The 27,458-nt window shown below is 37.6% G+C and overlaps 2 protein-coding genes and 1 pseudogene across 2 annotated transcripts in view; 2 read left to right on the top strand and 1 right to left on the bottom strand.

Annotated features, from left to right (window-relative positions):
- Nucleotides 1–478: 478 nt before the first annotated feature.
- On the bottom strand, nucleotides 479–6,558 carry LOC132141771 (microfibril-associated glycoprotein 4-like). Its single transcript, XM_059551431.1, has 5 exons — nucleotides 6,553–6,558; nucleotides 6,244–6,444; nucleotides 1,010–1,106; nucleotides 803–922; nucleotides 479–723 (listed from the first exon to the last, which is right to left on the bottom strand). The coding sequence occupies exons 1-5, from the start codon at nucleotides 6,556–6,558 to the stop codon at nucleotides 479–481; spliced, it is 669 nt and encodes a 222-aa protein (XP_059407414.1).
- A 6,435-nt stretch (nucleotides 6,559–12,993) lies between these two features.
- Nucleotides 12,994–27,458, top strand: part of LOC132142906 (microfibril-associated glycoprotein 4-like) — a 97,939-nt gene continuing 83,474 nt past the window's right edge. The window contains exon 1 of the mRNA XM_059553104.1: nucleotides 12,994–13,028. Within this exon, the coding sequence (XP_059409087.1) occupies nucleotides 13,023–13,028 (6 nt within the window). The 5' untranslated portion in view covers nucleotides 12,994–13,022. The remainder of the gene's footprint in view (nucleotides 13,029–27,458) is intronic.
- On the top strand, nucleotides 13,088–18,384 carry LOC132142106 (microfibril-associated glycoprotein 4-like; annotated as a pseudogene).

The following is a 27,458-nucleotide window of genomic DNA, read 5'->3' as shown; positions in this document are numbered from 1 at the left end:
TTTACACATCCACTGTAATTGTGTGTCTGTCTTTTCGGGTCATTCATCATGATCTCAGACTGAATAAGAAAACAGCAACAGTGTCAAGTTTTCAGTTCATGTCTCATATATCTGATCCCACTGAAGAGAATTAAAGAGAAAACTGACTCAGGAGACCTGAACACTCCAACTTATCCATCTACAGCAGTGCACATGTACAAATATAGTTCACGGATCAGACATAATTCTAGTCTACTCAAAAGTCTAGATCAAGAATTTAAAGAATAATTCATTTAAAGTAGGAGTTTATTGAAAGTTTATGAAGTGACAAATCATCTCAATATGAATTCAGTTTATTTTAATGTGCTACACAAGCAGCTTTACATATAGATGAAAAATGTTCAACACGTTCACTCAGTTACACAGCAAAGAGGGGAAATGTTGTTGTTAAGCTCTTGAATAATCAGGAAATGTTTCCTCTTAATTTATACTATATTTTCTAAGAAACATATTTGATCTTCATGCTGAAGGTTTTCATACTGACTGCGTATTTCTTCCACGTTGACCAAACAACACCAATGGCGTGATAGGTGGGATCTTCTCCCCATAAATACACTCCGTTGGGGTTTGTAATGTGACAGTCTACATACCAAAATCCCCCGAGATTCTGCTTGGCACAGTTCTTTTCAGAGTCTTTGTCAAAGGTGGAGAACTTCTGTCCATTATGGCCAGATAAAGAGTCACCTGCAGAGAAGAAGAGCATCACTGTGGACAGTAACTCAATGGAAATTCGTTTTTATGAGTATAAATGATAGTGTCCTACCTGCTCTTCCATCAGTGAATCCTGAAACATGCAGCTGATATCCAGCACATTCACAACCCACAGGGAAGAACGAGTACTTGTACTTGTTCTTACGTGTCAGCTGGTACATGTTCTCCAGGCCTGATCATACACACATATGAAGAACACGTTCAACCAAACACTGGACATGAACATCCTTACAAACACACACACACTGTGAGATCTTACCCAGCCAGTATTCTCTCTCCACATTCCCAAATCCTCTCTTGTACTGATTCCATGGCCGATAGAAATTCACACTGCCGTCCATTCTCCTCTGAATCACCTGTGCTGGGTTTATATAGATTATATGATTCATAATGAATGTGCTGATGGCCAGCTAGAATTTTTTTTGTTCTAAAAATGTTCTACGAACATTACCATGAATTGTTCTAACAATGTTTTTAGCGGGTCGTTTTATTTTTGTTCCCAGAACGTTGAAGTTGAAAGTTGAAATATCTTTAATGTCCCCAAGGGGCAATTTGGTTCACAACAAGTAGCCAACACATACACATTCGCACAAAACACATAAAACCATAAGGAAAAGGTAAATAAAAACATAAATACACATGTACCTATATTTTTTTGAGAAACCCAACAGCTAATGGTACAAATGATTTCAAATATCTGTTGGACCTGGCACGTTTTGGGTAGGTATACCTCCTTCCTGATGGTAGGAGGCAAAATTCAGAGTGTAGTGGGTGAGTGATGTTAACCAAAATGGCCATTGCCCTCTGTGTAGCTCTGGCCTCATATATATGCTCAATGCTCTTAAGATCAATGCCAATTATTTTCCGACATATGCTTACATTTCTCCCCAATCTATTTTTGTTAGTTACGCTCAAATTGCCAAACCAGCAGATCATAGCAAAGGTTAAAATTGATTCAACAAAGGATGAATAAAAAGCTTTCAGAAGTGATCTATCAACATTAAACCCATTCAACTTTCATAAGAAAAAAAGTCTCTGATTAGCTTTTTTACATATGTAGTCTGTATTGGTGTCAAAATTCAATTTGTCATCTACAATGACACCCAAATACTTGTATTGGCTTACCACATCAACCACTATGCCATCAATCAAAGTTGAAGCTGTGGTTGAAGGATTACGGCGAAAGTCAATACACATATCTTTAGTTTTAGAGACGTTGAGGTGGAGATATGAGTCCTTGCACCATGAGATAAAATTGTCCAAAACTGGTCCATGACCCTCCTCGTGATCCTGCAGAAGACTAATTATCACAGTATCATCCGCATACTTAATGATATGCCTTGATTCAAACATACTCTGACAGTCATTGGTGTAGAGCACAAATAAAAGTGGTGACAAAACACACCCTTGAGGTGACCCTGTTGAACACATGAGGACCTTAGATAAAGTGTTATTTACCCGAGACGTTTTCTCAAAAGATAGGATAATATTCCCTAAAAACATTCTAAAAATGTTTATTAATAACATTATTAGAACATTATCCCCTAACATTCTAATTAAAATTGAAGCAGATGTTTAGATGTTGATGTCTGTTTAAAAGTATTAGTTTGGTTTGATGTCACCATAATGGTGGTAAGTGTTGGCTTTAGTTGTGCAATTTGACACTTGGATTGTCAATGTTGTTCTTTAGCTGGTGTAATCTTTATTATGGCAAAAATTGCAAGAGAATATGGGGTTAGATGACACTGATTGCTTGCTAATAATTAATGCATCATCACACATGTGATCTGGATACCATGTATGGTGTTAACAACATTATGTAATAAGTTGTTTTATTAAAGCAACTTAATGGCTCAACAGCCTGAGACTGGGCTGAAGTTAAAGTAGATTATTGAAATATAAATACTTTGACACACAAACATCAAGATTCAGTGTATGAATCTCAACAATAGTGACATGCTTCATGCTGCAACGTATTTTTCGTACATCATACAAAACTCATAAATGGCACCCAGAATGCATTGCGGCATGAAGCATGTCACCATTGTTGAGATTCATACAGTAATTCTTGAGGTCTCTGTGTGTCTAAGCATTCTCTGGTTCATTAACAATTTAATTTAAAAAGAGCAGAAAAACTATAATATAACTTTATAGGATCTTATGCATTTCATCTGGTATAATCACTAACATTAAATAAAAAAAAAACACAAGCTGTAGCAGAGCAACTGAACAGCGGATTTTGGACAGAGTTCTCTATAATGGGTAAGTTCGCATTGCTTTATTTCCATTTAAAATACATTTAAATAAAAGACTTGGCAAGAAGCTTTTTTAATTAATAATTTCATTGTAACTTTTGTTGCGTCTTTGTTTTGCGTGCAGTACGTGTTGTTGATAGAAGAAAGGCCATCGCGCTATATTTGTTATTAAGGAGATTATGAAAAAGACGCAGACTTTGGGTTCATCCCATTAACCGACGTAGGAGAGAACATGGTGCATATTACCATTTTGTAACTGGGTTTGTTTGCAAGCAAATTTACCAAAGGACACCCTGAAAACCAATTTAATACATGGTTTTAAATTCTGTGTATTGTAAATGGTTCACAGCCTTGACTTCCTGCTCATCTTGAAATCAGCATTTACTTGTTTATTATATATGCATGTATCACCTGCTTTTGTTATTTGTGTGCTTATGTGTAATTTAGAAATTGTAAATAAATTGTTCCAATTGAATAAATTTTGAATCAAATATTGAGTTGTTTGCTTGTGTCAATGTTAATGTCAATGTCACCTTTATTTATATAGCGCTTTAAACAAAATACATTGCGTCAAAGCAACTGAACAACATTCATTAGGAAAACAGTGTCAATAATGCAAAAATGAGAGTTAAAGGCAGTTCATCATTGGATTCAGTTATGTCATCTCTGTTCAGTTAAATAGTGTCTGTGCATTTATTTGCAATCAAGTCAACGATATCGCTGTAGATGAAGTGTCCCCAACTAAGCAAGCCAGAGGTGACAGCGGCAAGGAACCGAAACTCCATCGGTGACAGAATGGAGAAAAAAACCTTGGGAGAAACCAGGCTCAGTTGGGGGGCCAGTTCTCCTCTGACCAGACGAAACCAGTAGTTCAATTCCAGGCTGCAGCAAAGTCAGATTGTGCAGAAGAATCATCTGTTTCCTGTGGTCTTGTCCTGGTGCTCCTCTGAGACAAGGTCTTTACAGGGGATCTGTATCTGGGGCTCTAGTTGTCCTGGTCTCCGCTGTCTTTCAGGGATGTAGAGGTCCTTTCTAGGTGCTGATCCAGCATCTGGTCTGGATACGTACTGGATCCGGGTGACTGCAGTGACCCTCTGATCTGGACACAGACTGGATCTGGTGGCCACGGTGACCTCGGAACAAGAGAGAAACAGACAAATATTAGCGTAGATGCCATTCTTCTAATGATGTAGCAAGTACATAGGTTGTTATGGGAAGTGTTTCCGGTTCCGGTTTACCTAATTAATGCAGCCTAAAAATCCTTTAACGGATTTGGATAATAAAAGCATATTAGTATGTTATGTGTATGCCAGGTTAAAGAGATGGGTCTTTAATCTAGAATTAAACTGCAAGAATGTGTCTGCCTCCCGAACAATGTTAGGTAGGTTATTCCAGAGTTTGGGCGCCAAATAGGAAAAGGATCTGCCGCCCGCAGTTGATTTTGATATTCTAGGTATTATCAAATTGCCTGAGTTTTGAGAACGTAGCGGACATAGAGGATTATAATGTAAAAGGAGCTCATTCAAATACTGAGGTGCTAAACCATTCAGGGCTTTATAAGTAATAAGCAATATTTTAAAATCTATGCGATGCTTGATAGGGAGCCAGTGCAGTGTTGACAGGACCGGGCTAATATGGTCATACTTCCTGGTTCTAGTAAGAACTCTTGCTGCTGCATTTTGGACTAGCTATAGTTTGTTTACTAAGCGTGCAGAACAACCACCCAATAAAGCATTACAATAATCTAACCTTGAGGTCATAAATGCATGGATTAACATTTCTGCATTTGACATTGAGAGCATAGGCCGTAATTTAGATATATTTTTGAGATGGAAAAATGCAGTTTTACAAATGCTAGAAACGTGGCTTTCTAAGGAAAGATTGCGATCAAGTAGCACACCTAGGTGTAAGCATGTAAGGTGTTGCGATCAAGTAGCACACCAGCGAAAGCATCAAAAACACTATAAAATTACTTATAAGAGCCGCTGCAACTTCATCCCATGCTTTTTCCTTCTCCTGCAAGTCTTTGTAAAGTACATTGTGTGGATCATAAAGAACTTGATATTTCTCAACTTCCATGATGAGACGATTGTCGTCCATTATTGTCTTTCCAGGTGCACTCTGCAGACACCACGTGCTGTTGTTTATGATTGTCAGCATGATATCAGCATGACATCCGTTCTTCTGCCAATATATAGGCCTATTTATAAGAATACGACTACTACTACTAATAATAAATAGATCTCTAGATAAGGCTAGACTAGCAATATAAATTATTTAAAGTTGTTTTTGTATTTATTTATTTTATTATTTTTTTGTAAAAAAAATATTTTTGGATAGAACTGTAAGTACTTTGACAGATTTTGTAAAAAATTTTTTTTTTTTAAATAGAAAAATATGTGAATTTAAATATCATACATTTTGAATGTAATTTGCTAAAAACACATTAGATATCATTAATGCAAATTTGGGGCAAAATTATTATTTTTTGTTTCAGTACATGTGTATTTTGGCCATGATCATTGTCACTTTATCTTCTATACATATTTTTTTATATTAATTTTCTTTTCTAACCTACTCCAGTTCTTGTTAAAACACCCTAGATGTGCTTATTTTGTGCATTTAGAGCACTTTTTGTGTGAAATCATATTTATTTTGTCCATCAAAGGTGTACTTTCACTTTAACTGAACGTCAGCAGCGCAGCAAAAATAAACCCAGTGCCGAAACGATGCCGCGCAGCCTCTGCGTGCGGTGTGAACACTCTCATCTATTAACATAGGCAACGAAAAAAATACACGCTGCTTCTGCTCTGCTCCAGCTTGTGGTGTGAACCCGGCCTAAGTACTGATCACCATAATGGTGACAATAAACCATCAACACCCCTGTTAATCTCAATAATAACTTTTTTTTTACATTTATGACAGAAATTAATCTTGTTTAAAATAAGTGAAGTTGGTAATACTGTTTTTGGAGTATTTATACCAATCAGAGGTTGGGTTTTCACTTTCAACCAACATCTGACTTCTGAGCAATGTCAGTCCACATCTACTGTGATGGGAAGCTTTGTTAGAATGTTAGAGAATAATGTTGTAACAATGTTATCAATAGACATTTTTAGAATGTTTTTTAGAGAATGTTATCCAAATTTTTAGCAGAACGTTCTGGGAACTAAAATAAAACTAGCCACTGAAAACGTTCCTAGAACATTAAACATTTCTAAGTGAGTCACATTCATACCGTCCATCCTCCGTTGTCTTCATCTTTCCCACCTGAGATCATCTCACAGTAAACCCAGACAGGAATGTCTCCTGCTGGATAGATGGTGTAAATCCCACTGACAGTTTGTCCTGAGTTATAGATATCAGAACAGTCGAATTGCATGAATTTACAGTCACTGCCCAATACAGCTGGGAGAAGAGATGCCAAAAACAACATTATCTACACTATACACAAAGACAGAAACAGATGAATGTCACATTGAAAATTAAACAAAAAAGGAAACAAGAGTTTAGAACACTTGACAATGAAGAAAACCAATGTACTCACTGCCATCTTCTCCTTCAGGGATCTGTTTTTGTTCTAATATTTTTTTTTTATAAACTTCCAGACTATCTGTAAGGTAAAAGCTGGAGAATACAGCAGTAACTCTATGCTCGTGTTCTTCAGTCTTTAATTACACAAACACTCCTTCAAATATCTGATTTTCAAGCTCCTCCCCACCTAGAAATTTTTAATGTTCTAGGAACAGTCTAATCAACTGCCTTTATCTATAGTCAATACTATGTTAGTAATTTTATTGACTTTAGCAAGATGGTTTGTAACTCACAAGCTCCTGTAGATTTGCATCATTAATATATGTTTTTTTTTTCTTTATACTTTACATTGTTCTTGAACCACAAAATACTTAGACACACAGAGACTTCAAGAATAAGTGTATGAATCTCAACAATGGTGACATGCTTCATGCCGCAATGCATTCTGGGTGCCATGTATGAGTTTTGTATGATGTACCCATAATACATTGCAGCATGTCTTCATGCTATAAATGTAATTAACATTTACTAATAAACATTTTTAGAATGTTTTTAGAGAATGTTATCCTATCTGTTGAGAGAACGTTCTGGGAACAAAAATAAAATTACCGGCTAAAAACATTGTTAGAACAATCCATGGTAATGTTCGTAGAAACATTAGTTAAAGTCCATTTGTGGCAATCTTGGAAAAGCCCTGTTACTGTTTTCACATTCAGGGATCATCCAAAACTGCTGAATTCAGATGCGTGTTTGATCATTTATTCAGCTGCTGTAAAAATGTAATCGTTGAAAGAATCAAAACAAGCGTGAGATATCAAATCACTGTCATTCACAGAATGTTACACATGTAGCAAATAATCATAAGGGAACTTCAGGTCATATAGAGATGAGGAAAGGGAGTGGTGCAGACCTTGCCAAGTTAACTGTGTCATCAATAGTACGTGTTTACTGTTCAAGTGTTTTATTGCACACTAGTTTGTTTCCCACAAGCTCAAAGTTCATGATCAATATCTTCATGTTTGTCAGATTACAACCATTTATTTGTTTATGATCAGAATTGTTTAGACTTGAACTGGGTCATTTTTCTCTATATAGAAACTAGGACAGAGTCTATAAAATATGGGAATAAATGTCACAGCCTCGTGAGACACAATGCAAGCAGTGTTCCTGTGGCACAGATATCAATGTGAATGAACGTCTGCAAAACTTGAAAATACTGTAACTGTAGCTAATGCTATCCCTGCATCCCACATCATCCGCTGGATGCTAGTCTCTCATGAACGCACATACGACAAGTTAGCAGAAGCTAAAGATTAAGGTTTACAAAGTTTTAAATATGGGTATTTTTCTTACATTATTTAATCACTTTGCTTCAGAAGGCCTTTATTAACCCACTGGAGTCGTGTGGACATATTTTAAAATGGATGGGTGCAATTTTTTGCACTTCAAATGTTGGGCTACCATCCACTCCCATTATAAAGCATTGAATAGCCTGGACAATTAGCCTGTTTAATATAACTCTGATTGTATTCTTCTGAAAGAAAAAAGTCAAGAAAAAAGTTTTTGGGTGAACTATCCCTTTAGCAAGTGTGGCTAAATGAAGGTTTTAAATACTTAAACTCAAGTAAGAGCTTAAAAAAGTCGAATGAAATGAAACAACCAGATGCACGTACCTCTGCTAAACCATGACTTGTTCTGTAGTCTCTGCTGATGTACATCCAGAGAGGCACGTGCTTCATACGCCCATAGCGAGTTATGATTGGTTGAATGTGAGGCTCAAAGCTGATTGAGAACGACGGACAGACACACTGATGAAATGTGACCAGCCAGAAGAGTCTCTAAATACAAATCTGAGGTGACAATTTGCAAATGCACATTTAACAAGCAATTTGTAAATGTAAAACTTGGTAAACTTTGTGTGCTCAATTGTGTAACAGTGTTTTGCATTTGTGAAATGCATTTTGGTATGCATTAGACTAATAACCATGTATTAAGACATCTGTAAGCTAGTTTTAAAGGCATCTTTTACATGATTATTTTCAAGAACAAGTGATGTGCCCTATGTTTAGAAACTGCACAGCTCTGTGTAATGAGTCCATGACCTATATTTACATGCATGCAAAATGGGGCTTACAAGACAGACTTGTTGATGTTGCACAAACAATGGAAAAACAAAATGTTATGCAACAACCATGAAGCACGTTTTCATGAGTAACATTTCCTAAAAAAACAAGTTTCATAACTTTTTTAATCATTTTCTAGTGTGTTTGGCAAAGGTGCTGCATATACGATGGGGATTTGAAGATCAATTTAAAATTGAACAAGTTTTTTCTAAAGACGGAAGAAAGGGCAACCTCTGAGCAATAAAACATTTTATAATGGAGTTTTGAAAGTCTCATGTCTATTCTTCTATTTCTCCTTATTTTAGCAGAAACATCTGAGTCGCTATTCATACTAACATGAGAGATACATGAGAATCACAACTATGTCTCCTGAGCTTAGAAAAATCAACCACTGAGCAAAACATTTTTACTTTTTGTGCATTGTGCATTATTGACACACCTTTTCCTATTTAGTGCCTAAACTCTGGAATAACCTACCTAACATTGTTCGTCCATCTCTTTAACCTGGCTTACACATAACATACTAATATGCTTCTAATATCCAAATCTGTTAAATAATTTGTAGGCTGCATTAATTAGGTAAACTGGAACCGGGAACACTTCTCATAACACCCGATGTACTTGCTACATCATTAGAAGAATGGCATCTACGCTAATATTAGTCTGTTTCTCTCTTATTCCGAGGTCACCATAGCCACCAGATCCAGTCTGTATCCAGATCAGAGGGTCACTGCAGTCACCCGGATCCAGTACGTATCCAGACCAGATGGTGGATCGGCACCTAGAAAGGACCTCTACATCCCTGAAAGACAGCGGAGACCAGGACAACTAGAGCCCCAGATACAGATCCCCTGTAAAGACCTTGTCTCAGAGGAGCACCAGGACAAGACCACAGGAAACAGATGATTCTTCTGCACAATCTGACTTTTCTGCAGCCTGGAATTGAACTACTGGTTTCGTCTGGTCAGAGGAGAACTGGCCCCCCAACTGAATCTGGTTTCTCCCAAGGTTTTTTTCTCCATTCTGTCACCGATGGAGTTTCGGTTCCTTGCCGCTGTCGCCTCTGGCTTGCTTAGTTGGGGTCACTTCATCTACAGCGATATCGTTGACTTGATTGCAAATAAATGCACAGACACTATTTAACTGAACAGAGATGACATCACTGAATTCAATGATGAACTGCCTTTAATTATCATTCTGCATTATTGACACACTGTTTTGCTAATGAATGTTGTTCAGTTGCTTTGACGCAATCTTTTCTTTGTTTAAAGCGCTATAGAAATAAAGGTGACTTGACTTGACTTGACTCTTGGCAGGCTCTGCCAGTTTTTGACCAAACGGTTCTATGGATTGCAATTGACTTCCATTTAATAATAATATTAATAACTAGAATTAAAAGTTAGTGAACTAACTTTGATGTTGGCTTGGCCATCTTGGCCATGGGGCAAAAGAGCCACAGTACTTGTGTGCCCAACATTCTTGAGTTGCCCCGCTGCAAAAAAATAAATAAATAAATAATGCCATAAAAAAATACACCTACAACAGTCGTTTTCCATGGTCCCTTGCTGTTTTCCTTTTTAATAAAAAGCCTAGGCTATGATAACAGCTAGGACAGGGTTGTCTAGCTGAATGCGAAATCATGCAAAGTCATGCAAAAACTATAATCTCCTAAATACCATTCAATTTGATCTTATTTTAATAGTACTGACAACATATTTTAAGTTATCACACAGTACTAAAAAATTAAAGAAGGGACACTATATATAGTATACTTCGGCGAGTCAAGAGCTAAACAAAAAGTCCTGTTTCATTACAAAATACTGTACCTTTTCTAAACTTTATACTATCACCACAAAATTTTAATTTATATTTATTAAAAAATAAATATTTCATAAAACTGAAACTTAAATATATTATTTCTATAGGCTATACAAAAAAGAAATGAAAAAAGACTAAATAATAAGGCTGAATAAGCTGATCTATAGCATGTTAAATGGTGGTTGCCTGTCTATGAATGGTACACCCCTCTAAGCTCACAGAAGTGGTTTGACCCAAGTCCTCAGCAGCCAATGACATTGACCCGTTCAAACTGATTTTTAACGTGTACTTCACGTGTATTTCACGTGTATTTAACATGTGAAATACACGTTAAATACGCGCTGATTTTTCACGTAAACAACACGTATTTAACTCGTTAAATACGTGTTGTCTACGTGTGAAATACACGTATTTAACGTGTTGTTGACACGTTAAAATTCACGTGTATTTGACCCTCTTGGCCTTCCATACACATTAGATATAATGAAGGGAGACGTGAAAAAAGGACATCGCGTTGTTTTGATATGGATTACTTTATCACAGAATATTTGTTCGGCAGCACTTGTTTAGTTTAAAAGTAGACATGTCAAGCTTTCTATAGATATATCTCTCATGTCTCTTTGTTGAGTATTCATGGAGTTACAGTTCATTTTAATGACGTGTTTGTAAATGAAGATCAGGGCAGACAAAAGCTGCAGACAGCACACCTTGTTTGTTATCTTTATTTTATAAGTGCACAAAGTTTTGTTATTATGTTTGTATCAAAAAAAAAGTAGACCCTTTACAGATTCGATTGATGTATTGCTCTTATCTGTACGATTAAAACTGAAGGTGTAATTTAAGAAATTATCAGGTATATCAGGAGAAAATGACGCGTATATGCGTTAATCGACTCCAGAGGGTTTTAAAAGGCTGTCGTGACTTTTTTTCCTTCCAGTATTCATAAGCTGTATCACGCTGTCAAATTATATTTCATTTTGCTGACATAAACAGCTCAAAAACATCTGAAATCTGCTCTTGTTGTGTTCTAATGGGTGGATTAGTGCATTCGCTGTGATATTATTTTTGGAAGCTCTTAAAAAATATAAAAATGCTTTTATTCTGAGCTCGTAGTGATAACTGGGCTGGCTGATGAAGCGCTCATTTCTCTCTCGTCTTTCTCTCAGTTCTTTGGCCAGAGACATAATTTATTAATGAGATCTGACCCGGTAATAATAACATATGTTGGTTTAGCTTGTCAGTGTGAATGAAATGTGTATTTATTTGTCCGATCTCGCCCCGAAACGCGGCTGTCATGTGATTTTTGTCAAATATTGCATTTTGCACACATACACGGCTCAAAAACCCCTGGATTTTGCTTTTGTTGTGTTCTAATGGGTGTATTGTGTGCATTAGGAGTAATATTGTATTTTAAGAAGCTCTTAAAAAATATATATTAATGACTTAACCATGTTATGCAGCGCCGAGCATGTGACGTTCAGCTCAGTCTGACAGAGAAAATCTCACAAGCATCAAACATTTTCATGTGTATAGTATATTCTTCTAATTGTTTTGTGCCGCTTCGCTGCAGTGTTTTAATGTGAAAGGCTGTAAATTCTCTATGTGGACTTCAAGTCTTCAGAGAAATACATCGCGAGCTCGCGGCCAGTTGGCTGCTGCGAATATATCATGTTATTACTTTAAACAGTTCAGAAACATCTGAATTTAGCTCTTGGTGTGTTCTAATGTGTGGATTGCATGCAATCGCTGTTTTAAAAGGTCTTAAATAAGAATAAATTCGCTCGTTTTGAGCTCCGTGGAGACAATGCCTGAGCTGACCAGCCGTGATTCTTCTCTCGTCTTTCTGACTGCTCTCTGCCCAGAAATCAATTATTAATGAGCACTGGCCCCTCTAATAATCAGATATGTTGGTTTAGCTTGTCAGTTTGAGGGAAATTTTATTATTTAACTTACTTGTATTTTTAACCGGTTTAAAAGTGAAACGAAACCCGACTCCTCCCCTAAATCTCTCCCGGGTATTGCAACTGTAGGGGCGCAATTTTTCTCAGACAATGTAAGTCTATGGGTAATGTATTATTAACTTAAAAAATTAATTAAAAAAAAACTTTAATTCTGATCAGTCTGAAAAGATATAGCAACAAGCACTGCTCTATCCCGCAGGTGTCTGCCGAGTTTGGGGCTTGTGGCTTTAAAGCCCTAGGAGGAGTAGCGTTTGGAATTTAGTCTCAGAAAAATAATAATAAGAAGAAGAAGAAGAAGGAGAAGTTTAAATAGCATAACAGTATGTTGGCTTTGCCAAGCCAACATAATAATAATAATAATAAGAATAGTATGAATAATACAGCTGAAAAGCATCAGCATCTACACAGCATACCCAGCACATACATCTACTGACTACATTTTAAACTTGAATTTAATTTGCATCCAAAATATGTGTCTTTGTAATGTAAATGTCTATTTTAACACAAAGGAGGAGTCTGACAATCTGACAGATAAAAAGTTTGTATGTCAGACTGTGAACTACTGAGAAAAGATTGAGAAGATGGCAGTAAGTTCATCAATAACTCTACATTTCTAGAGATGTTGTCAGTGTGATGTTCATCTCTTTCTCTGTCTCTGTAGATGTTGGTGTTTTTAGTTGCTCTTCTTCCGGTTGTGCTGATGAATGAACGCAGTCAGGATGAAAAAGACTGTTCAGACCTTTATTATTCAGGAGAATCAGCCAGTAGGATTTACTCCATCTATCCAGCAGGAGATATTCCTGTCTGGGTTTACTGTGAGATGATCTCAGGTTGGAAAGATGAAGTCAACGGAGCATGGACGGTATGAATGTGACTCTAGATCATCAAAAACACATCAGCACATTCATTATGAATAATTTATTCTATATAAACCCATCACAGGTGTTTCAGAGGAGAATGGATGGCACTGTGGATTTCTATCGACCGTGGGATCAGTACAAGAGAGGATTTGGGAATGTGGAGGGAGAATACTGGCTGGGTAAGATCTCACAGTGTGTGTGTGTGTGTTCATGTCCAGTGTTTGGTGAACGTGTTCTTCATGTGTGTGTGTATGATCAGGGCTGGAGAACATGTACCAGCTGACACGTAAGAACAAGTACATGCTGAGAGTGGATCTGGAGGACTTTCAAGGAAATAAAGTTTTTGCTCTGTACTCGTCCTTCTCTGTTGGTCCTGAAGCTGATGGGTACAATATACATGTTTCAGGATTCATACAGCAAGATCCCCAGTGTTAATTTAACACTCTGAGTGTGGACTCATATAAACACTAAAGCAGCACTGTAAAAAATTGTGCCGTTAAATAACAGTAATGTAAAATAACAGCAGGGGTGCCAGTAAAGTACTGTTAATTTCAACCATTAATTTACCACTCTTATTTTTTACAGTATTTTACCGTAAATACTACAATGGAAATTAACTTCACTTCCAATGCTAGCATTCTTACGATGTTAGTACTATGAACTTATTTCATTTGAGTCCACTGAGAATTAATATTTCTTAATATAAAACTGCAAACACTTAATGTGTAGTAGTAAAGAAACTAAATGCATGACTTTTTCTCAAATCACTGCAGCTCATTGTCAGCTATAGCACACATGTATGTGCTGAAGTACTTAACACAGAGATCACCACTGTATCAGTGGCTCCACATTTACTGTCTATATATAAAGCAGCAGAAGATCAGTGTTTGTGTCTCATCATTGACTGAAGCACAGGCTCTACTCTCCAGCACAATGGTGAACTACAAAACTACATTAACAGATCTCTCTTGTGCAAACACACATTAATACAGTTGAGTTCAGCATTTACTCACATACATAAATGCTCATTTTAATATACCTGCCATATATTGTCAATTTGTATATTGTCAATCCTTACCCACCTATTTGTATTTTTTTGTATTTTTTATTCCTTATTGTGTTTTTTGTTCTGTCGCTGTTATGTTGCACTGCGGAGCTCTGTCACGAAAACAAATTCCTCGTATGTGTGAACATACCTGGCAATAAAGCTCATTCTGATTCTGATTCTGATTCTGATTCTGATTCTGATACTCTCATTATCAGTGTATAACTTTGCATAACTTTTTTTTCTATGGATGTTCACAAATATTTTAGTTAAATTAAATTTTTTCATTTGGTAAATTGATTCCTTGACTTAACGGAAACAAACTGTAGAAAAATACTTTTTTGCTGGCAACCATTAAAAACAGGGGTGCCAGTTAATTACTGTTTTTCTACAGTTTGTTTCCTGTAAATGAATTACAGTTTATTACTGTTAAATTATGTTTCATGCTTTTTTTTCCTTCATCTTAAATCTTTAACTCTTTAAACTCCACAACAAAATCCTCAGTTTTAAATGAACACTTTTAATGTGTGCACACTACAGAGTGTTAGAGTAACACTGAATCAGTGAAGTTAATGAGATAATTCTGTGATTAATTGATGATTGAGCATTAGTGATGAACACCTGATATTAACAAGCAGAATCACTGAAGGAAAGAGAAACATAAGAACTACAACTGACTTCAGCCACAGCCTTAGATGAAATCAATTGAAATAAAAGAATTCATCAAATCTCTCAAGATCTGATTAAACAACTCCTAAAACAGCTTCACCAGATTCACATTACTAACCAGACTGACTTTATTTCTGTCAGATGTCTACAGAAGATCTTATTGAGAGTTAAATAGGTTAAGGTGTTTTTTTTCACTACCATGATGGAGATCAGTGTTTACTTTAGTTGGGCTCTTGAACGTGACTTTTAAACAACTAAGGATTATTTTTTTATTTTTACATGCTGTAGCAATGCATTTTTGGAACTTGTTACAGCAAAAAAAAAAAAAAAAAAAAGTCAACAGAAGAGAAAAAAATCTGGTATTGTTGTTTATAGATTGACGAGAACAAACACTCTATTTCTGATCCAATCCGTGTCCCTTCTCTTATTGATACTACAGCAAAATAAAAACACTGCTGAGCCTTAAGTTATGAAAGACTGTTAAGAATATTTCGCTTATAAAAAAAAACCTTTAATGAAATTTAGACAGAAATAGCCAACAAACCAAAGATAAAGACTATTTCATGATGTTCAGTCACCATGAGTTATAAACAGAAATAGCATAAGATCATCTGTTACTGCAAGGTTTGATTCAGCAATGCATACATGTTTGTTGCGAAAACAATATTGCAATTGTTTTGAATCAAATTGCTTTGAATCAGTCAAAGGGTCAAAAGACTACCTAAAGCAAACCTTGACCACAATTATGGTGGCATAGAGTTTTTTTTTCAGTTGAAGGCTAAATTCAGTTGTAGTTCTTTTGTTCTCTTTACTTCAGTGATGTTGATTGTTAACAGCAGATGTTCATCACTAATGTATCTTAATTTAATTAGTCACTTAATTATCTCATTAAATTTAACCCTTTGAGGACTTGGATATGACTTGAAGACTTGCTTGTGACTTGAAACTCCCACCTCTGACACAAATGGTCATTAAATCCAATATTTTCTATATTATCAAATTACTGTACAATCTTATAAAATTGATTAGTTCAATATTTTAACACAAAACGCATATTTGATTACTATAGCAACACTTAAAGTCTAGTAGATCATGCCTGACTAAAAAAGCCATAACCACGTGACCATCAAAAGCAATATTGCTGTAACAGATATATCATAAAGATACAAATAGAGCAATAACACAAAATTTGAAGTACAAAAGTCAAGGGTCAGGAGCCCAACTAAAGCAAACACTGATCTCCACAATGGTGACGTCAAACAAAACAGTAAAACATCATCATCTAAATCTCTGTATTTCTCAATGAGATCTTTTGATCTCTGATCTGACAGAAATAAAGTCAGTCTGGTTAGTAATGAGTGAAGTTGGTAAAGCTGTTTGTTGAATGTTTAAATCTTCAGTTGATTTCATCTAAAGCTGTGGCTGAAGTCAGTTGTAGTTCTTGTGTGTGTCTTGTTTCTCATTTCTTAAGTGATTCTGCTCGTTAACAGCAGCTGTTAATCAGTGTCTGAATTCACTAATTAGTTTTAATTCTCTCTGTCAGGTGGACTATATTAGTAAACTCATGTAGGGAATAGTGAATGAGGGTGTAGGGTGTGATTTGAAACACAGCCGCTGAGTGTCGACTTTGAACGTTGTTAATTTACGATATATAGCAGCAGGCTACCTTCTCGAAAATGATAAATATTATCCAAAATGCACTGTTTTAATGAAAAACAGTATGTTAATGTCAAAATTTTGCCGTTTTCTACAGTGATTTTTAACAGTGAGTGTTAAAAGTAACACTGAAGCAGAGTTGAATTTAATGAGATAATTAAGAAGTTAATTGAGTTATGATTGACCATTATTAAAGACACCTGATGTTAACAAGCAGACTCACCAAACAAGAAAATCACAATTTGTGTGTGACCATTATAGTGGTCAGTGTTTGCTTTAGTTGGGATCTTGAACCTTCAGTTATTTACTTTAGACTTTGCGGGGCTGTGGTAACAGAATTATAACATACAGACCAGAGCAAAGGCAATCATGTGTGCTATTGGTTGTGGCTTGAACTAATTCTCATGGAGTGACCTGAATGCGTGAGTTCAGGGTTCATTAATGTATACATAAATTAAGTGGAAAAAAAAGATAGCAATCCATCATTTTTGGCATAATATGACATGTTTTTAAAAGTTAGTTCTACATAAAGAAAAAATTATTTAGTTTAGACACACAGACATCAAGAATCAGCATGAGCATCACAACAACGGTGACCATCAAAAAAGCATGTTGTAGCCAATAAAAACACATCCATGGCTCCCATCATGCATTGCGGCATGAATAAATTATGAGCTTAACTGTCTTTTTAACTTTTTATTCTAACTATATTTTACTTTTGCTGTTTTTATGTGAATTTTTAGTATCTAGTTTTGTGATGTTCAGAATAGATCAGTTTTTCTGAATATGCTGTTTGTCACCGTTGTTGAGATTCATACGCTGATTCTTGTTATCTGTGTGTGCCTAAAATAAAGACTCTTTAATTAAAAAAATAAATAAATCAGAATCACTTGCAAAAGATGGCTACAAAATGTATAGAAAATGCAGACTCTTTCATTGTGGAATCAAAGCAGTTACAATCAATAATGGAATTTTTTTTAGAGAAAACACTGTAAATTAGTTCAGTAACTCAGGTCAAACAACAATTACATTAAAACATAATCATTACCACCCGATGACTTTTGCTCTTGGCTTGCCTAACAAATTTTAAAAGTAACAAGCCACAAGCCAAGATCCCATCTAAAGCAAACACTGACCACTATAATGGTGACACACAAATTGTGATTTTCTCGTTTGGTGAGTCTGCTTGTTAACATCAGGTGTCTTCAATAATGGTCACTCATAACTCCATTAACTTCTTAATTATCTCATTAACTTCAACTCTGCTTCAGTGTTACTTTTAACACTGCTTTAGTTTTTATATGAGTCCACACTCAGAGTGCTAAATTAACACTGGGGATTTTGCTGTGCAGTAACCGAGGAGCAGGTAGGAAACTTTCATTTATACTCATGAAAACCCATTTGAGAACCATTGAGTTACTGTCCCTAGTGATGCTCTTCTTCTCTGCAGGCGACTCTTCATTGTTCAATAACGGACAGAAGTTCTCCACTTTTGACAAAGACCAAGATGGCTCTGTAGATAACTGTGCCAAAAAGCGTCTCGGGGGATTTTGGTACAGAGACCACCTCGGTACAAACCCCAATGGTGTGTATTTATGGGGTGAAGATGACATCCTTGGTATCATTGGACATTTTTGGAAATCATGGAAGAATTTCAAAGTCGGTATGAAATCCATCAGCATGAAGATCAAACCTGTGTTTAAGAAACATTAAAGTTCTTAAAAATAAAATATAAAACAACCAAATGGATGCCAAAGGGCTTCCTCTTCTTTATTAACTGTGTAACTGCATGAATTATGTAGGAATATCACTCTCCTAAACCTTTGACTGTTTATAAATGTTCTTCTTTAGGTAACACTTTATAATAACTTTCATTTCTAAATCATAACAAACATTATATAATGCTTAACAGGTCATTAATTATATATTCACATAACTAGAAATATGAGATAATGTTCTTGTTAATGTTTACTAATGAACTAACTAAACATACCTAATAATTAACATATGATTATTTAATGTAAATGGAAAATGCTTATGATCTTCATTTGTTGGTCTTTGTTTGTTGTGGAGACCTCTATTCACACATCTTAACAAATAGTCTATTAATTATGTTCATGTTTTTGCAGTAGCCAATCTAAAGTGGAAACTATAAATGATTACCAATGCTTGTTAAAGTCATAGATTGTAATTTTGGTACAGAAAATGTTTTTATTGCCTCAGCATTCACATTAGTTTATTACTCTTCAGTCTATCATTAAACAGGATAATTATTTGAACCTTAAATAAATTGGGAAACAAATCATTCTTAAAAGAAAATACTTTCTTTTGTCATATAAACAGATTGAACTCTATTCCTTTATAAATTTCCCACTGGGCAAAGTTATGTCCAGTTGACGTCTTGTGGACGTCTTTTTATGTCTTTGCAGACGTTGAAAAGACGTCCACTGAGGAGCCAGAATGAAAGTTTTTATGACGTCTTTTTTTGACGTCTTCTGTACGTCCGATTTAGACGTTCACAGAACCTCCTTACAAGGTTCAAAACTAGTTCAAAAGTGGTCAGTAGAAATATTTTCAACATCATTTAAGGTTCATTTAGATATAATTTATACTGTTTCTGGACCAAATCAACAGTCTCAGGATGCATTAGATTTAGATGTTATTTCAATGTAATTTCCAGACACTGTGTTTGTCCTAAAATCAAGAAAATAAAATAATCTTCATGAAATAATGAAATAACTGATGATTGAGCATGTGGTAAAATCAACTGCAAATCAAAGACATTAAATCTCTGAAGATCTCAGCAGAGGAGGATCAAACATCTCCACAAACATGAGAATCATTAAATTGACTTTATTTCTGTCAGACATCTAGAGAAGCTCTTATTGAGAATTAACAGTGGTTTAAATGTTGATATTTGATTCATTTGAAGTCACCATTGTTGTGGACAGTGTTTGGTTTAGTTGGGATCTTGGTCCTCATTCTTCTTGTATTAGCTTGTCTCTGCCTGTTATAACTGTGTGTTTGTGAAACACTGTTGTTGTAGCAAAGAAAGACACATTTAAGAGAGCTCAGGTGTTATCAGCTCTTTGTTGGTGATGAAAAAGTCATTAATAACGTACTGTGCTATAGTTTAATCACCATTAAAAGGAAGATAATAACGCTTGATCTTAATACTTAAGAGTGTTTTATAACACACAGTTATAACAGCCAGAGAAAAGCTCACACAAGCAGCATGAGGACCAAGATCCCAACTAAACCAAACACTGTCCACCACAATGGTGACTTCAAATGATGTTGATGTAAATGATGTAAATTGATCCTCCTCTGCTGAGATCTTCAGAGATTTAATGTCTTTGATTTGCAGTTGATTTTACCACATGCTCAATCATCAGTTATTTCATTATTTCATGAAGATTATTTAAATTTCTTGATTTTAGGACAAACACAGTGTCTGGAAATTACATTGAAATAACATCTAAATCTAATGCATCCTGAGACTGTTGATTTGGTCCAGAAACAGTATAAATTATATCTAAATGAACCTTAAATGATGTTGAAAATATTTCTACTGACCACTTTTGAACTAGTTTTTTAACCTTGTAAGTAGGTTCTCTGAACGTCTAAATCAGACGTACAGAAGACGTCAAAAAAAGATGTCATAAAAACTTTCATTCTGGCTCCTCAGTGGACGTCTTTTCAACGTCTGCAAAGACATAAAAAGACATCCACTGGACGTAACTTTGCACAGTGGGTAACCACTGTACACAGCTGACCCCTTAACCAACCCTTAAACCACCAAACCTGTCCCTAACCTACCCGTATCACACCTCAATACTAGCATTAAAACAAGCTTTGACTCATTTTATAACATCTGTTAAAATCATTTGTAGGTTTTCAGTAAATGCTCAAGCTTTGTCACTTAAATGAAATAATGATTTGTTTGAACATTATCTTATGTTTAATAAGTTTATTAGCAAACATTAACAAGCACACTTTCTCACGTTTCTAACTCTTTCAATATTTCTTAACTAATGACCCATTAAATCTTATATAAAGTCTGTTAATTATTTATTAATGAAAGCTGTTTCTCTAAAGTGTTACTGTGGTTAAAATGTGTGTGTGTGTATGTGTGTGTGCACCTGTCGTAGCCCAGAGCGTAGTGGTGGGTGTGGTTAAAATGTGTGTGTGTTTGTGTATGTGTGTGTGCACGTGTGTGTGCACCTGTCGTAGCCCAGAGTGTAGTGGTGGGTGTGGTTAAAATGTGTTTGTGTGTGTGTGTGTGCGCACTTTTCGTAGCCCAGAGCGTAGTGGTGGGTGTGGTTAAAATGTGAGTGTGTGTGTGTGTGTGTGTGTATATGTGTGCACCTGTCGTAGCCCAGAGTGTAGTGGTGGGTGTGGTTAAAATGTGTGTGTGTGTGTGTGTGTGTGTGTATGTGTATGTGTGCACCTGTAGTAGCCCAGAGCGTAGTGGTGGGTGTGGTTAAAATGTGAGTGTGTGTGTATATGTGTGCACCTGTCGTAGCCCAGAGCTTAGTGGTGAGTGTGGTTAAAATGTGAGTGTGTGTGTGTGTGTGTGTGTGTGTGTGTGTATATGTGTGTACCTGTCGTAGCCCAGAGTGTAGTGGTGGGTGTGGTTAAAATGTGTGTGTGTGTGTGTGTGTGCACCTGTCGTAGCCCAGAGCGTAGTGGTGGGTGTGGTTAAAATGTGAGTGTGTGCGTGCGTGTGTGTGTGTGGGTGTGTGTGCACCTGTCGTAGCCCAGAGCGTAGTGGTGGGTGTGGTTAAAGTGTGTGTGTGTGTGTGTGTGTGTGTGTGCACGTGTGTGTGCACCTGTCGTAGCCCAGAGCGTAGTGGTGGGTGTGGTTAAAATGTGTGTGTGTGTGTGTGCACCAGTCATAGCCCAGAGTGTAGTGGTGGGTGTGGTTAAAATGTGTGTGTGTGTGTGTGTGTGTGCACCTGTCGTAGCCCAAAGTGTAGTGGTGGGTGTGGTTAAAATGTGTGTGTGTGTGTGTGCACCTGTCGTAGCCCAGAGCGTAGTGGTGGGTGTGGTTAAAATGTGTGTGCACGTGTGTGTGCACCTGTCGTAGCACAGAGCGTAGTGGTGGGTGTGGTTAAAATATGTGTGTGTGTGTGTGTGCACCAGTCATAGCCCAGAGCGTATTGGTGGGTGTGGTTAAAATGTGTGTGTGTGTGTACACCTGTCGTAGCCCAGAGCGTAGGGGTGGGTGTGCTTAAAGTGTTTGTGTGCGCACCTGTCGTAGCCCAAAGTGTAGTGGTTGGTGTGGTTAAAATGTGTGTGTGTGTGTGTATGTGTGTGTGCACGTGTGTATGCACCTGTCGTAGCCCAGAACGTAGTGGTGGGTGTGGTTAAAATGTGTGTGTGTGTGTGTGTGCACCTGTCATAGCCCAGAGCGTAGTGATGGGTGTGCTTAAAATGTGTGTGTGTGTGTGTGTGCACCTGTCATAGCCCAGAGCGTAGCGGTGGGTGTGGTTAAAGTGTGTGTGTGTGTGTGTGTGTGCGCACCTGTCGTAGCCACGAGTGTAGTGGTGGGTGTGGTTAAAGTGTGTGTGTGTGTGTGTGTGTGTGTGCGCATCTGTCGTAGCCCAGAGTGTAGTGGTGGGTGTGGTTAAAATGTGTGTGTGTGTGTGTGTGTGTGCACCTGTCATAGCCCAGAGTGTAGTGGTAGGTGTAGTTAAAATGTGTGTGTGTGTGTGTGTGTGTGTGTGTGCACCTGTCATAGCCCAGAGCGTAGAGGTGGGTGTGGTTTAAATGTGTGTGTGTGTGTGTGTGTGTGTGTGCACCTGTCGTAGCCCAGAGCGTAGTGGTGGGTGTGGTTAAAGTGTGTGTGTGTGCGCACCTGTCGTAGCCCAGATTGTACTGGTGGGTGTGGTTAAAGTGTGTGTGTGTGTGTGTGTGTATGTGCACCTGTGGCAGCCCAGAGCGTAGTGGTGGGTGTGTTTAAAGTGCGTGTGTACCTGTCGTAGCCCAGAGTGTAGTGGTTGGTGTGGTTAAAGTGTGTGTGTGTGTGTGTGTGTGTGTGTGTGCACCTGTCGCAGCCCTGAGCGTAGTGGTGGGTGTGTTTAAAGTGTGTGTGTACCTGTCGTAGCCCAGAGTGTAGTGGTGGGTGTGGTTAAAGTGTGTGTGTGTGTGTGTGTGTGTGTGTGTATGTGCACCTGTCGCAGCCCAGAGTGTAGTGGTGGGTGTGGTTAAAGTGTGTGTGTGTGTGTGTGCACCTGTCGCAGCCCAGAGCGTAGTGGTGGGTGTGGTTAAAGAGTGTGTGTGTGTGTGTGTGTGTGTGTGCACCTGTCTTAGCCCAGAGTGTAGTGGTGGGTGTGGTTAAAGTGTGTGTGTGTGCACACCTGTCGTAGCCCAGAGTGTAGTGGTGGGTGTGGTTAAAGTGTGTGTGTGTGTGTGTGTGTATGTGCACCTGTCGCAGCCCAGAGCGTAGTGGTGGGTGTGGTTAAAGTGTGTGTGTGTGTGTGTGCACTGGTCATCGCCCAGAGTGTAGTGATGGGTGTGGTTAAAGTGTGTGTGTGTGTGTGTGTGTGTGCACCTGTCTTAGCCCAGAGTGTAGTGGTGGGTGTGGTTAAAGTGTGAGTGTGTGTGTGTGTGTGCACCTGTCTTAGCCCAGAGTGTAGTGGTGGGTGTGGTTAAAGTGTGTGTGTGCACTGGTCGTCGCCCAGAGTGTAGTGATGGGTGTGGTTAAAGTATGTGTGTGTGTGTGTGCACCTGTCTTAGCCCAGAGTGTAGTGGTGGGTGTGGTTAAAGTGTGTGTGTGTGTGTGTGTGCGCACTGGTCGTAGCCCAGAGTGTTGTGGTGGGTGTGGTTAAAGTGTGTGTGTGTGTGTGTGTGTGCACCGGTCGTAGCCCAGAGCGTAGTGGTGGGTGTGGTTAAAGTGTGTGTGTGTGTGTGTGCACCTGTCGTAGCCCAGAGCGTAGTGGTTGGTGTGGTTAAAGTGTGTGTGTGTTTGTGTGCACCTGTCGTAGCCCAGAGCGTAGGGGTGGGTGTGGTTAAAATGTGAGTGTGTGTGTGCATGTGTGTGTGTGTGTGCACCGGTCGTAGCCCAGAGTGTAGTGGTGGGTGTGGTTAAAGTGTGTGTGTGCAGCTGTCGTAGCCCACGGCATAGTGGTGGGTGTGGTTAAAGTGGGCGTGGGCTCTAAGCAGTGCTCTGCTCAGCAGGTGGTTGAGGACTCGGGAGGTGATTGACAGCATCCAGCCACTGTAACTCCTCACATACACATCCATGTCCGGCATGTCAGAGAAATACAGCTAAGTTTGTTTTTCATACATACAACAATAAAACAGAATTAATAACAGAAATAATCATGCTGTGATACAAAATGTTAAATATAAATGTGAAACAGAATTATTTAAAATATTAAAATAAGTAATATAAATAAAACAGTACAAAGATTTATAAAACTTATTGAAATATTTGTATTAATATTTTATCAATAATTGATTGAATCATTAATAAATGTAATAATTTACTTAGTATTTTTTAAAGAATAAATTAAATATTAATTGTATTATATATGTAATATGTTTATTAATATTATTATTTTAGTATTTAAAATATAATAATAATAACAATTATTATTTGTGTTCCTGTAGCTCAATTGGTAGGGCATTGTGTTATCAAGCGCAAGGTTGTGGGTCGGATTCCCCGGGAACATATGATAGGTAACAATTGATAGCCTGAATACACTGTAAGTTACTTTAGATTAAAGCGTCTGCTAAATGCATAAATTTAAATTTTAATAAATACTAAAATAATATTAACAAATATTAAAAATGACATTTAAATATAAATATTAAAATAATACCTAGATAAATCTACATACAACCAAGATGACAAAGCAGCAGCATGTAACTAGATGTATTGTTGTGTAGAGCTACAGTATTATGTTCTATGTCTGCAGGGGCTTGGCTTCGGGGCTCTGACCTTGTCGTTGGTGGGAGTGGGCGGACGCTCCTGATAGGCTGATGGCAGCAGGAAGCTGAGCGTGTAAATGGCTGGTTCCCACATCTTCACTTCCTCTGGGACTTCAACGAGCACCGGAGCTGTCATCTCAAACCTCACACCTGCACACACACACGCTCGTGCACGCACGCTCGTGCACGCACGCACGTGCGCACACACACACACACACACACACACACACACACACACACACACACAGCCAGCTGTTGGTCACTGCAGTCTTCCTCTGTGGTCGTGTTTATGACGTGAACACAAACCCTCTTCATTGGCTCCAGATATATAGTGATAGAGGCGTCTGAAGGCCATCGCGGCCATCCCAGGAAATAGGCCTCAGCATCTGTAGAGACCCACCGCGTGGCCGAATAATGACGAACCTACAGACAGTCTGAATTTAACAACCACTTCAGCTCAGTGCAAGAGAGAAATGCACATCTGCTGAGCGCCTGACCTCGTATTGGTCATTGTATTGTATTTTATTGGCAGACCAGATCGAACTGAAGACATTCTCTGGACTCGGAGGTCAGTAATGATGTGAGATATCTGACCCCACGCTGCTGACGGCCAGAGACTCCAGACACAGCAGACATAGCAGCCTGACGCCCATCAGACGCCTGTGGAAGAAACACACTCATGTCACTGACTCCTCTAAAGACCTGGATGACCTTCTTCTGAGGAACACAACACAGAGTTTGAAGAACCAAACATCGGACCACACTGACTTCCACTGTACAGACCAAATTTCTCCAGAGAGTGGTGGAGGACATGAAGGACTCAAACTCAAACGCATTCATTATAAAAATACAAAAAAAAAAAAAAAACAGAACTGAATTCTATTGTCATAGTCCATAAAAAAAAGTTTAATTTAATAATTTATTATGTCATTAAATTGTTTAGAGCATACTTTTTGTATATGTGAGAGCCCTCCCACATAGCAACATTGTGTCTGCCCAGATCCGGCCCACATCTGGCACCCGTGGAAAGATGCCCACATGCAGCGTGGAATGATGGCACTTGGGCGGACCGCTCCTGTTTGCCAGATTTGAGCCACAAGCAGGCCATAGCAATGCCACATGTCAGCCAAGAGTAAAGAAATTAACCAGAACTGGACCTTATCTGAGCCAAAAGAACAGAGAAAGAGATAAGCAGAAACACAAGAACTACAACTGACTTCAGCCACAACCTTAGATGAAATCAATTGAAGATAAAAGAAGACATTAAATCTCTGGAGATCTCACCAGAGGAGGATTAAACAACTCCACAAACGGCATTAACAGCTTCACTTATTACTAACCAGACTGACTTTATTTCTGTTGGACATCTACAAAAGTTTTATTGAGAATTAAGAAAGGTTTAACTCTAATGTGTGTCACCATAACAGTGATTAGCGTTTCCATTAGTTGCACTATTAACTCTTATTTTATTTTTAGTCTTTTTTGGCTGCTGTGATGGTGTGTTTGTTAAACGCATTTGCGGCATCAAAGAAAGCTATTTTTTAAAGCTAAAATTTTTTTTTAAATCTAACAATTGTTTCATTAATATATTCACATCACAAACAATGTGTTTCTCCAGCATGAGGTCAAGCAATATTACAACAATCAATTAGAAGTTTTTAACGATAATAAAGGATTTAATATATGATGCCACACAAAGACATCAACAATCAGCACATGAATCTCAACAATGGTGACAATCAAATGTACCTTGCTGCAATGCATGCTGGGTATTAGCATAGTACACAACTCCCAGCATGCATTGCAACATGAATAAATTATGCAGCTGAATTGTCCTATTATTTTGTTTAATTCTAAATATTTGCTTATATTTTGCTGTTGTTTTTGTTGTGACAGTAGCTTTTCAGTGAAGTTCTGAATTGATCAGTTTATCTAAATATTTTTGATTGTAACCATTATTGAGATTCATGTGTTGATTGTTTATATCTGTGTGTGTCAGCATAGGTTACATTTTTTTTTTTTAAATATCTTAACTGATTGTTATAATACTGCTGGATCTCATGCGGCAGAAACACAAGGTTTGTAATATGAATGTATTACTGGAACAACATAATTGTTTGATTAAAAAAAAACATCAATGAACCAGTGTACTTCATGATGATTAAAAAACCATCAACAGATAACAACCGACACTTGATATCATGTCACTCTAGCTTTCTTTGAAGCTGCAAATGTGTTTAACAAACACACCCGTCACAGCAGCCAAAAAAACCGAACTATATAATAAGAGCCCAATTAAGAGCCCAACTAATGGAAACACTAATCACTGTTATGGTGAAACACATTAGAGTTAAACCTATGTTAATTCTCAATAAAAAAACTTTTGTAGATGTCTAACATAAATAAAGTCAATCTGGTTAGTAATAAGATAAACTGGTAAAGCTGTTTGTGGAGTTGTTTAATCCTCCTATGCTGAGATCTTGAGAGATTTCATGTCTTCTTTTATCTTCAGTTGATTTCATCTAAGGTTGTGGCTGAAGTCAGTTGTAGTTCTTGTGTTTCTGCTCTTCTGTTTTTCTGTTCTCTTCTTTCCTTCAGTGATTCTGCTTGTTAACTGGCTTATTAAGGCTGAAATTATTTCATATTTAATACACACAGATTTTGTGGCTCAGATAAGGTCCAGTTCTGGTTAATTTCTTTACTCTTGGCTGACATATGGCATTGCTATGGCCTGCTTGTGGCTCAGTTCTGGCAAACAGGAGCGGTCCGCCCAAGTGCAATCATTCCACGCTGCATGTGGGCCAGATCATCTTTCCACGGGTGCCAGATGTGGACCGGATCTGGGCCGA

This window comes from Carassius carassius, chromosome 6 (assembly GCF_963082965.1).
Source record: "Carassius carassius chromosome 6, fCarCar2.1, whole genome shotgun sequence".
Taxonomy (NCBI): domain Eukaryota; kingdom Metazoa; phylum Chordata; class Actinopteri; order Cypriniformes; family Cyprinidae; genus Carassius; species Carassius carassius.
Note: the sequence above shows the minus strand (reverse complement) of the source record. Positions and strands in the feature narration are given on the sequence as shown.